Genomic DNA, 12,630 nt, shown 5'->3' with positions numbered 1-12,630 from the left:
AAGTGAGTGAAGGAAAAGAAATTTTAGGATAGCACCTGAATTTAAGGCTCACACACATTTCATCTCCTAATCTTTTTTCCACGATACTCCCACCCACTTTAAACAATAGACACTTGAATTTTTCTATGTCCTGGGAACCACAGCCTTTCTCCCAATCCCATGAAGTCTTCATTTGTTCAGATCTCAATATTCTTTCAAGACCCAGCAAAGCAGCTCAACTACTACCCTTCCCCATTCTCCCTTACCTCTAGGAAGTATAGCCTGGAAGCAGCTACCACTGATGTAGCACTGAGAAGAAACAAGGACTGTGAGCTAGCAGGAGTGCTCCTTATAGAACTTAGGATCCTTCTGGGTGAGGCGAGCCAACTCTTACAAGATTATGGCAATTGTTTGTGAAAAATATTCACCAGTTCTAGTTAAATAAACATTTTTAATGTAAACAGTCAGTAAGGCATCTTTCCCATTGATCCCAAAATTTCATCTCTTTCTGCTGCTGTAGGCATAGGTGGCTTTACTCCATTCTGTCTTCTATGGATCATGACAGAATTCTGTATGTAGACATAACGAAAGAAAACAAAATTAGTCATGTATTAAGTGCTAATCACTTGTCAATAATTCATTCACTCTGGCTTCCTCCAGGAAAACTGTAAAAGCCAATTAGACTAATCCAAAACCTTCTTCTGAGACTCCAGATAATTAATTTTCACAGTATGATCACTTAAATAGAAGGACCATTCACATAGAAATACGTTAACATAACTGAGATGGAGATATCAGCATGCCTGCACACATGCACACACACAATCGCACAACAGAAAAATTGTGTAGCCCAAACAGTAAGCAGTTGGATCTGTCAGTGCTTATGCAAACAGAATTATATATCAATGTCTTAGGAAAAGGGGATGAATTTACCTACAATAATGATCGTAGGAAAGGGGACAGAAGTAGCAGTCTAATATGATGTGTCTGAGCAGGTTATGTTATACATTCTGTTCATCTTCAGGAAAACTAATTGATAACCAAGTTACTGTTTCAGGACTTCAGACAGTTGCCTAAGAAGACTTATTTATTTTAAAACTGTTTCTTATATCCCAGAATAGAGTGAGATAACAAAAGCCCTTAAGAGGCTGAAATATCACACAGAAGAGAGAAATGTGGTCATCACTAGGATAAGATTAATCTCAGTCCACAAAGCTTACCAAACCAAGCTTACCCAGAATTTCCGGCAGTTTTTGTATCTCAAGAAGTAACTGGAACACCTTTCCTTGTCATAGTTATTTTCATTCATACATCTTGTAGAAGCATCTGATTCCTTAAAGGTATTAAAAGAGTAATCATTAAACAGCTAAAATATGGTCTAATAAATAGCAAAAGCAAAAAACTGCGGAAGCTGTTTCCTCCCAATACAGATATAAAATGGTTCGTTTCTGTTTGCTTTACAATCAGTACACTAATAAAAAACTGAATTATCTAGCCAGCTATCCCAGGACTCATTCTGCTTGGGAAGTTATTATTCTTTTTACAGTTTGGGCCAGTTTTCTCAATATCATGGAAGTCTGAATCCAATTATTGACTGTGGTCACTTGATCCAAAAGGTAAAGATATAATAAACTTAAAGCAATTGCTGCACAGCTAGAATCAGAAGGCAGTCTCCTAGCTGGGTGCTAGGGATTTGTATTTACAACTCTTACCATTTGGCTAAAGATCTTAACTAGACCAGAAAGCAAAACTGGAGGCATGCCAGCCTTGAGCAAAAAAGCTTTGTGAGAGCTTGAAGCTGAGTTCAAACACCAGTACCTGTGAACACACGCACACATGCACACACATGCCAGTTTCCTGACTCATGGTATAGTCCTAGTTTTTCCAAATTTTTGGAAAAATTACTTATGTTTTATCTTAATGATAGTCTTGAGAATCTAAGGAAACTGCTAAATGGTTTCCATCAAGGCAACTGACATTAACACCATTCATTTGAATGCATTTAAAGTTACCAGCTGCTTTATTATGCAAGCTAAATACACTAGTATGTAACCAACATCATAGTTATTACTGATGTTACTTCAAAACCAAAGTGAAACACAGGTTTACGAGTTTAAAAAAGGGTGGATACCGTTTAGAAATTAAATTTAAGCTATCTGATCTGGAAATAGATTAAATGACAAACTTCAAAGTGAGAGTGATTGTGAGAGGTTGTTTTAAACAACCTCTTGCTTCACAAATATAAGTAGCACGTTACTTCATCAAGTTGTTAAAAGCCATTCTAATACAACAATTGTTTAGTAGATGTAATTTTTGTAGTATTAGGTATGAACTCAGGATCTGTGCTAGCTAGGCAGGCATTCCCACTTGAACCACATTGCCAGCCCTATTAATGTATATGATTTTGAAAAATGAATATAGCATCAGTATATAGTATCAGTGTAATTCTTTATAGCAGTAGTATGATTCAAGAAACCCAAAGCCACAGGAAAGCATTGTTAAGTCATACCAAATCAGTACAAATAAAAAGTTATTAATTCTGGGCACTGGTGGCTCCCGCTTGTAATCTTAGCTACTCAGGAGGCTGAGATCTAAGGATCACGGTTCAAAAGCCAGCCTGGGCACAAAAGTCCATGAGACTCTTATCTCCAATTAACCACCAGAAATTGGAAAAGTATTAGCCTTAAGCTGAAGAGCTCAGGGACAGTGGTCAGGCCCAGAGTTCATGCCCCATGACAAAACAAAACAAACAAACAAACTCCTTATTTCATTAAAACATTTATTTATAAGATATAATTAAAATAAGCTTTATATAATCTTAATTTCAAATATGCTAATTCTACTATCAGTACTTTTACATTCAACCAGGTTATTTGGAGAACACAATGAAGTTACTATTAAGTAAACCATAAATTCAATAACAATTGAAACATGTGATATCTTCCAGCACTCCCCACTTCAACAAAAGTTTTTCTTCACTGTTACATATGCCTATTTTTCTACTAGCAATTAAATGTCAATTATTATTTTTTTTGCCAGTCCTGGGCCTTGAACTCAGGGCCTGAGCCCTGTCCTTGGGCTTTTTCAAGACTAGTGCTCTATCACTTGAGCCACAGCACCACTTCTGGCTTTTTCTGTGTATGTGGTAACCAAGGAATTGAATCCAGGGCTTCATGCATGCTAGGCAAGTACTCTACCACTAGGCCAAAATCCTGGCCCTTGCATTTTTACAAACAAACAAAAACAAAGAAAAAGTTTTTCTTAGCCATATTGTGCACAGTGAAAGGCTCTAGTGAAATAAAATACGTGACCAGGAATACTTTTTTGTACAGAAATAACTTTATTCAACAACTATAGGAAACAGATGCCCACAAAATTAAATGGAAGCTTGTTGTATTTTTCCTTCTTCCTCCTCTTCTTTTTCTAACTTAATACTCAAGAAAAATGAAAAGCAAACTTTCCTACCAGCAAGCAAGGATTTATGTCAGGATCTCTCAGTCGCTTTGTCACCAGGGGCATTCTATGTTTTCTTACTGAAAGATAGAAAAAAAAAAGCAGTTAGGCAGGGAATGACAGAAACTAAATCTCATTAACCTCACAAATACTTAAAAATTGAATTCTGACATAATGATCATCTGATGAGGAACTTTATTATCCTCTACTTGAAACGAAGACTTGGTGGGCATGACACATTGGATCAAATTTGTAATTACAGCTACTCACAAGGCCATAGGTAAGAGAACTGCATCCCAAAGCCAGTGATAAGGGAAAATGTGAAGTCTAAATAATGCAAAAAAAATGGCTTGGTGGCATGGCTCAAGTGCTAGAATAACTGCCTAGCAATCTTGAGACCCTGAGTTCAAACCGCAGTACCAATAACAATAAACATTCAACTGTGCTTCTCCTTTGCATTGTCCCATTACCAAAACATAGGCTATATTCAATAGTATATAACTGGACTGATTATAATGTCCAGTAAGATAGGTGAATCAAACATTGGTTTTATTTTATCTTTATTTCTTAAATTTAATAAACAAAACATACCAACAAAACCTAATAATGTATTACTGATTAGAATACACAGAAAGAAAGAACAATATTTGTAAGGCAGACTTTAATAAAAACATTCATCAACTAAAGTACCAGAGTGTTGACTCTGTAACCATCTTAGGGCAACCAATATACCAAAAAGCAACATCACTGCATGAAAAGCCATATGGATTTCCTTTAAGTCAGATTATGAGTTCCCTAAGAGTCAATTAGTTATCAAATCATATATTAATAAAGTAAGTATATCAACTATATTCCAGGGTAATTACTCTCCAACATGAAGTTCAACTAAAATTCATATGACTTTTATCAACAAAAGATCACAGGACTAAAAGAAAAAATTTTAAAACCAATGGTCATAATAGGGTATTTTGTTTTTGTTTGAACATATTGGTATCCTCTAAAGATGAACCACTTATGCTACTTTTCAAAGTTCTAAGCTTAAGGAGTTGACTTGGCCCAAATCATAGTCTAGATTAATCATTCTTCTATCTAACAATCAAAGGAGAAACCAGCAAAATAATGTAGTGTGTCCTACAAAACTCTGCTGAATAGAAAAACAAAGTGGAGCTGGACAACCATGGCTCATTCCTACAATCCTACCTACTCAGGAAGATGAGACATAGAGGATCCTGGTTCCAAGCTAGATTAGTAGAAAGGTCTGGGAGTTCCAAATCCTCTATTTAACCAATAAAAAGCCAGAGTGGAGGATGCCTTAAGGGACAGAAACCAATCATAAGCAAGAAGCTGAGCTAAAGACCCTAAATTCAAGCCCCAGAACAGAGGAACAGAGAACACATGTGCATATGCACACAATCACACAGTGAATTGGATGATATAACCAGATAGAAGCAGAATTTGTATATGAAGTGAGTTCACTTTTCCTTGTGCAAGATGGGACCATACCCCCCCACCAAAAAAAGAAAGTTGTGTTAAATGAAAGCAGATTCAGAAACCTTCCCCCGCTCCAAAAAAAAAAAAAAGACAGAAGGCAGGGAGTTTGGCCTAGTGGTAGAGTGCTTGCCTGGCATGCACAAAGACCGGGTTTGGATTCCTTAGTACCACATACATGGGAAAAAAGCTGGGAATGGTGCTGTGGCTCAAGTGGCTCTAGCCTTGAGAAAGTCCAAGGACAGTAGTGCTCAGGCCCTGAGTTCAAGGCCCAGGACTAGCAAAAAAAAAGACAGAAAAAAGTTCTGTTAAGCCAGGCGATATAATGCAGGATTGTAATCCCAATACTTGCAAAGCAGAGACAGGAGGTACTCCAGTTCAAGTCCAGCTTGGTTCACACAGTGAGACCCTGTGGGGTTAGAAGAGGGCAAAGAAGAACAGGTTTTGGAGTTTGGGGTTTGGTTATCCTGGGGATCCTTTAACTTTTAGTGACTGTCAAATAACTTACAACTTTCCTTAAAACATGACAAAACCTAGGAAATTAAAAATGCTGTTCCATTAAACATACAAGCTTCTTTGCCTCCACAACACAATTCTTTCTGAGGATTTGATTCTTTGGATAACAACTCACAGTCTTCTCTTTCACATTTATCTTGGGGCATGATAACACAGAACTCTGCTTATCTGTTCATGCATTTTGGAGAGAATAAACGACAACAATCGGACATAGAATTTAAGTAGTTTGCTTTACATCAAAGTATTCTATTCTGTATTTCATTAGCATCACGAGTTGAATCCTTTAAAGTCTTCAAAAACGACCCCTGGGTAACAACGCCTACACCGGATCAGATTTTCTTTGTGAAGGTATTCACATTTCATTTCCTTTTCCTTCCAGTGTCAAAGGAAAAGTTACTCTAAGGGTGGACTTCCGAATGCCCTCTGCTTTGCCTGAATTCCCACACAGTAACAGACACGAAGAGGAAATGTCAGGGAACAGAGAGGAACTGGTCTGAAGAACAAGTTGGAGTGCTTGGCTAGAGAGGCCTTATCTGCTTACTTTTTTGAAAGTACTGCACTAAGCAAATGTTGCAAGGTTTAACTGCCTGCAAGAGGATAACCAGTAAGAAAGAAGCACACGACATCATCTTGAGGGCAAACTGACCGTGTAGCTCTCTATTTTTTTTTGTACGGTTGTCCAGCCCCACCTCCACCCCTCCCCCCCCCGACCCCGACTCTCCACGCAGTTTTCAAAGGGAACAGGGGAGGGAAAGGTTACTGAAAACACATCAATGCCCCAGGCTGGCTGAGCAGGGCCAAGGCAGGGTCTGGGACTGCTAAATGGAGAACCCCAACACAGCAGAATGTACACCCCACCGCTGGGTGCAGAGGCCCGGGGCGAGACGTCGAGGGCGCACAGCAGAGGGGGCGGGGGGGGTCTCAGGAGAACCGGCGGGGCTGCCTCCCGCCCGGACTTTGCCTGTGGACGGCGGGCACAGGTGAACCTACCTGGCTTCACTCGGCGTCCAAGGGGGACCCGGAACTTAGGAGATCTGAGGGGGGCGGAAGGGAGGCGGGGGACAGGGGTAGGACGGGCCATCGCGCTCCGAAGGCTGGAGATGGAAGTGAAGGAGGAGTCCGGACCCGGCAGAGGTCACCTTCCTGGGCCGGCCCCAGCCGGACGAACAGACCCTGGGCGGCCGGGGAAGGGGCCCGCGGAGGCGGCGAGGCCGGGAGGCAGCGGCCAGGGGCTGCGGAGGTGGAGGCAGCCCCGCGGCGACCCACGGGCGCCCCGCTCTTCCCGCTTCCCTTCAGCCTCCGCAGAGGGAGAAGGCGGAGGACCACTCACCTCGGGCCGCTGGCTGCCCAGAACCCAGGCCGTCTCCAGCTCCAAACACGTCAATGGCTCACGCAGCAGGACCTTAAGTAGTGCGCACCCGAACATGCTGCCCCCGCTCCCCAGCGGCAATCCGCCCAATCGGCGCGCGGCGCCGCCAGACTGACAGGCGCGCCAGGCTCTGCCCGGTAGGGGCGGGCGGGTCTTGCCCCGCCCCTAGTTGGAGGGAGCAGGGACCGGGCGGGAGGAGTGGGCGGGGCGCGGAGCGTGGCCCCGCCTCTGCCCCCGCCCCGCTGCGCCCCCCGCCGAAGGGCTACCTCTTAACACTTGGTTCTGACGGGCGGCACTCTGGACCAATGGGAGGGCCGATATCCGGCGGCGGCGGCTCTGAGTGGCCGGCCCGAGGGAGGAGCGCGCGCGAGGAGGCGGGCTCCGTGGAGGGTGGTGGGGTGGGGGGAGCGGAGGGCGGGCCGGCGGGAGGCGGGGGCGGCGGCCGAGCAGGCCGGGGGAGGCGGCGGTGGGCGCGACGTCGGCGGCGGCGGCGGCAGCGGCAGCTGCAAGTTGGGCTGCAGGGGCAGCGCATACACTACAATGGCTGCTGGAAAGAGGCGTAAGGAAACAATTTCCAGGCCCGCCGCGTCCAGCCCGAAATATGAGAAAAAAATTATTAGAAATTCCGCGGGCGGTGTAAAGGCGGCGGACGGGCCGGAGGGAGGATGTTAAAGCCCCGCGGTGAGTTCTCCCGGGGTTCGGGGCGGCGGAGAGGCGTTTAGCGGGAGAAATATCAGGGTTATTTAAATTATGGGACTAGCCGAGGGGGCAGAGGAGCAGCGGCGGCGGCAGGAGGAGGAAAAGTTTGTGCTACTTTCAGCCCCTGCTCAGGACCCCAGAGGGGAAAAATAATCATACAAAAATAAAATAAAAATAATTCCGCGGGGCGGCGAGGACTCCCGAAGTCGCTTCTGACAGGGCAGGGGGGCGATGCGGCTGGGGACCCGAAGGTGAGGTCGGTGGGAAAAAAAAAAAAAAAAAAAGAAAAGAACACCCTTTATTCAGGGTCTGGAAAGTTTGAAAAGTTTTCCTCCTCCACCACCACCACCTCCTCCTCCTCCTCCTCCTCCTCCTCCTCCTCTCTGGTGCTGTGAATATTGTGACAGCGGCTGCGGCAGCAGCGAGAGCGGAAGACATTAGAGACCCGAAAAAATAAGGGAAAAATTAATATAAATTCAGTTTTGAGAGTAAAGTCTCCGCGTTTTCCACCAAAACATCCCGGGGGGTGGTCCCTTCCCAAAGGGCCTGGCGGAAAACCGCAGTCGGCAATATTTGGGGGGCACTTGGAGTGACTTGGGGTAACTTTGCCCCCTTCTTTTTTTTTTTTTTCCAAAAGAGTTTTTTTTTTTTTTTTCCTCCTTCTTTTTCTGGAGAAATGAATTTGGTTGGGTTTTTCTTTGCCCTCTGCTCAGGTGGGCGAGCCGGGGTCGGGGTGCGGGGTCTGCGGGGAGGTGTGAGCCCGGGGTGTGTGGCTGCGGGAGGGGGGGTAGGGGGAGGGGGTGCTAAATGAAAGCAGGAGATCGGCACGGAGCAGGGACAGCTTGTTGTCAGTATCATAAACAACCAAAATGGAGGGAGAACTCAGGCATATAACCAAATAAAAATTGTTAAAAAATCGCAAAAAATCCCTAAAAATCCGGGATGCTCCCCCTTTTCTCGCTAAAGGTAAAAGGAGGAACCGCCTTTCCTCTGAAGTCCGTTTGGACTTTGCAGGGACCAAGGAGTTAATATTTATTTATTTTTTTTTGAAACTTTCGAAGGGCAAAAGCCTTTTATAACTCCACCGACAATGAGAAAACGTGAAAATCCGATGCGAGAGGAGCCAGGGGGAGGGAGGGGGGAGGTGGTAGTGCAGAAACTGCTAAACTTATTGGTAATGGGGGCTGATCTGAGATAAGATAAACACCACATTTGCCTATTTTATCACTCCCTTTTCGTGTTCTTTGCGAAGTTTGGGTGGTTTTTTTTTTTTAATTTCTTTATTTATTTTCTTTGGGGGGGGGTCAAAAAAAAGTGATGCCATTTTCTTAATAGAGTTAATATGTGTGATTGGAAGAATACACCACCCGGGCTTTCGTTGGCATTTTTCGTCGCATTTAGGCTTCAGGTTTTGTTAGTGGCTCCCTCCTTTCTTCGAGCAGGGCTCTCCAGAGGAGGGGTGGAGAGGTGATGCTGCCCTGAGGGGCTGGAGAGCCAGGCTGCTGTACCTTTTGGGGGAGTTGTTTGGTCTTCTCCCTTCCTGACACTGCTTTCACCTGTGCCTGCTCCCTCAGGAATGTGAAGCTGAGGTTTTCTGGTTCTCTCTCTCCTCTCTCTCCCTCCCCCGCCCCCCCTCACTCTCTCAAAGGATGGTGCCTCTGGCTTCCCATTGATGTTAATGGGAAAGTGCTGCTGATGTTGGTTCCACGTGGGATATGGGACCCAGCAGGGCATTTTAAAGGGACAGCTTCTCTTTTCTTGGCATTTTCATCACCTAGACAGACTCACTGTCTGAGGACCCAAGGCAGGGTGGCTGAGAGGGTGTGGTGATGGAAAGGCTTTCTCTCTTTCCATTACTCAAGTGCACCCACCTTTTAGGAGTGATGGAGGGAGAAACAAACTAAGGAGAAGATGGAGATGTGTATAGAGTTTAGTGTGTATCCAGAAGTTTCTTTTTGTGGAACAAGCCCTCCCAGGAACTTTTCATGTTACATTGCTTTGGAAGCTGATTTTGGAAGGGGTTGTGGAAAAATGGAAATAGTTTAAGGTGTGTGGTGTAATGGTATAGCATTATTGAACAGTTATGAATTCTGTGCAGTGAGATCAAAGAGCTATGTATGCCCATAATGTGATTTTACAGCCATTTTGTAAAAGCTGTAAAATACCTAATATTCAATTTGGCTAGATGTATATTGAGGACTTCTGGTTGAAAAAACAGAGAGATGAAGATTCTTAAACATTGTGAGTAGCAGACATTTTGGGGATGAGGGGGAAACACACACACCAAGACCATGGAAAAGTTGACATATGTGTCCTTTTTTAAAGCCCATCCTGTACATATGCTGGAACTTGTGCACCTTTGAAATGGAAATTTAAAATCATGAGACCTGTCAGTTTGCATCTTCTAACTTGAATATGTGTTGTTTCACAGGAAATGTTTTCTAATTGTAAACTACCAGATTTTCTATTTTAGATGTCCACAATACTTTTTTAATGTATGATGTATACATTGTTAGTTATACCCCTTCGGAATGAAGGCTAATCTTAGATAGACTTACTTGTATTCATTTTCCACAGATATATGAAATTTCTGACATAAATCTATTTTCCTTTGTTTTTGTGACTTACAGAGCTGGATTAAAGTTAGAGCTGAATAGTTAAACTTTCTTGCATCCTGAATAAACAGATTATTATTTTAGAGACCATTGTATGTAAAGCTATTGTTCACAAGTGAGCTCTTTGCACACTTTGTAAATACTACCATAACAATATTATGTGTTATATTTGAGTATACATCATCTGTGGTTGGTGTCTTATTTTGGAAATAATTGCAGCTTTCTAAGAACTCATTAAAAAACAATACCATGAACCACAGTTATATCAAAATTGATTGGAAAGAGATTATCAATAAAGAAATGATAGATATCCACCCTCCCCTCCCAATCTGTCTAGGGGTTAAGAGAATTCCATTAGTACTTAAAAACCCTCTGGAGTTTATCCCACATTTTCATTGATGATGGTGAGTGTGTGTGTGTGTGTGTGTGTGTGTGTGTGTGTGTGACAAGACATTTATAGTAACTATACAGAATTAGGTTTATGTTTAAAATTAATAAAACTTTTAGATCTTGACTAGTTCCCACTTTAATAAGCCAGATGCTAATATCAGTAAGCTCAATATCTGCAAAAGTGAAGCAAAGTATTCCTACCATTTGTATTAGATCATTGAGGGGCACTTAGGTTATTTGGACAAATTCCTTTATTATCAGCCTAAATTATACTGCTGGTATTGTGATTTTTTTTGTTTTGTTTTGTGTTTTGTTTTTCACACAGAGAGACATAAAACTTCATGTTTGGGTTTTACACAACTAGCCACATGTCTGAATTAAAAAAATTCACTGACAGTGCACATATACAAAATCTATCATTTCTTAGAGAATCTTATTCAATAGGACTCAGCACAACGTGGAATTTAAATTGATTGAGGTTTATAGATGCCTTAGGTGTATTATCTATTGAGCACATTTATCTGTATCTCATTTTGCAGAAATATCCTAAGAATATTTTATACCCCGAATTCTTCACTTAAAAATAGAATCTCACAGATTGAGATTCTTACTTGAAATTCAGATGTCTGTTTTACTTTTCAACATTCTATGAAGTTTAATTGCTGTGGAGGATGATTTATATATGTGGGCTAATACTGATAAAATTTTCTGTCTGTATGTTCATTGTAACCAAAACATTTTAAGAACCAGGTATTTTATAGCTAAGTAAATTAGCCAATTTGCTTTTCATTCAGAGTTTAAAATTTTTAATGATGTTTTAATATTAACCATGAAATAAAAAGGATTTTTCTTTCATTTTAAAAATAAGCCTGTTTTTTTACTACCTATATTTTGGTGTGGTGTTCTGGAAATTTACCTTTATGAGGATTAAATTATTATATTCTAAATTAGATGTAATGTTCCTATGTTAACTGAAAATTTAAAAGACAGACAACTGAAACATATGGGTGTCTGTCTTTGAAGTTTGTTTCAGTAATTTGTCTTAAGTTATGATCAAAATGCTCTTCTAGGAATGTTTTTATCTAGAATTTTATTATTTGAGAAACTAACTTCTGAAGAATTACCTGTTTTACCCACAAATGCACACATATAAAACACAGATGCACATAAAAGAAAATTATTAAATAAATTTACCTACACCGCCTGAATACATTTTCTTTGGGATGTGTTTGCAAATGTGTAATAAAATGAATATATTTGTTCTTTCTGTTGATAAAAGTATTGGATTCTTTAGTTATTTGAAGGAATGTAGAGCTTCAGAAGAAGAAAACTGAGTCTATTCAGTAAAATTTAAGATAATGAATATGTTTGAGGTGAAATGGCTGTAAAGTATCCCTTGAGCCATTTTTTAAATGTTTTAAGAATCTGATAAACACCTTTTCTCAAACACTGAATATTGGTTAAAGTGTATCAGTCATTGCTAAAAGAATATAATAGAAGTGAACGTTTAATTCCTTTAATTTTAACAGGAATTAATGTAGGCAGCATATTTAACTGATTAGTAAGTGTTAAGGTAACCTTGGAGAAGTATTTACAAATAAATTAAATGTGAAGGGAGAGTACATCAGATTGATAAACTGTAAAGTTGACTATGTTTTTAGGATTCATGCAGAGGAATTCACTTTACTATTACCCTAAGAATCCTTTAGTGGTAACTAATCTTTGATTTTCTGTATTCATTTTATTGCTTAATTTTTTTTTGGAGATGCTTGAGCTGGAAATTCACTGTGTTACTGCTGTCCTTTATATCAGGGCAACTTTTATATCTTTTTTGTATATTTAAGTTTAATTTAAGAAATAAAATGGAAAATTTTAGATCACACTGTTTTATGGAAGTGCTGGTGTGTAGTTACTAACATTTGAAGCTATGAGGGATATATCTGTATGAAAGCCTAGCAAAAATTATTACAGAGGTTTAATTAGATTTTTACTTTTATGTTGAGTGGCCTTTTGTCCTGGAGTTTGCATTTTACTTAGTATATGGATCTGTACCTAACTCCTCTTTTCCAGGGTGGTATTGACCAGCTTGTGGTAGTGTGAAATTACCAAGGACACTTGAGT

General features: G+C 41.2%; 2 protein-coding genes across 4 annotated transcripts in view; one reads left to right on the top strand and one right to left on the bottom strand.

Annotated features, from left to right (window-relative positions):
* Window positions 1–410: 410 nt before the first annotated feature.
* On the bottom strand, window positions 411–6,858 carry Chchd7 (coiled-coil-helix-coiled-coil-helix domain containing 7). 2 transcript variants are annotated; one of them, XM_090338837.1, is made up of 4 exons: window positions 6,767–6,858; window positions 3,445–3,512; window positions 1,214–1,312; window positions 411–548 (listed from the first exon to the last, which is right to left on the bottom strand). In XM_090338837.1, exons 2-4 carry the CDS (start codon window positions 3,496–3,498, stop codon window positions 444–446), a joined length of 258 nt encoding a protein of 85 aa, XP_090194963.1. In that variant the 5' UTR covers window positions 3,499–3,512; window positions 6,767–6,858; the 3' UTR covers window positions 411–443. The 2 variants fall into 2 exon arrangements, with proteins under 2 accessions (XP_090194963.1, XP_090194962.1); XM_090338836.1 differs by lacking the exon at window positions 6,767–6,858 and adding an exon at window positions 6,427–6,756.
* A 434-nt stretch (window positions 6,859–7,292) lies between these two features.
* The window catches only part of Plag1 (PLAG1 zinc finger), a 41,277-nt gene continuing 35,939 nt past the window's right edge, over window positions 7,293–12,630 (top strand). For both annotated transcript variants that reach the window (XM_090338636.1, XM_090338635.1), the window contains exon 1: window positions 7,293–7,486. The gene's annotated coding sequence lies outside the window, so the exon portion shown is untranslated. The remainder of the gene's footprint in view (window positions 7,487–12,630) is intronic.

The sequence above is a fragment of the Megascapheus bottae genome, chromosome 9 (genome assembly GCF_031878675.1).
Source record: "Megascapheus bottae isolate mThoBot1 chromosome 9, mThoBot2.hap1, whole genome shotgun sequence".
Classification (NCBI taxonomy): domain Eukaryota; kingdom Metazoa; phylum Chordata; class Mammalia; order Rodentia; family Geomyidae; genus Megascapheus; species Megascapheus bottae.
Note: the sequence above shows the minus strand (reverse complement) of the source record. Positions and strands in the feature narration are given on the sequence as shown.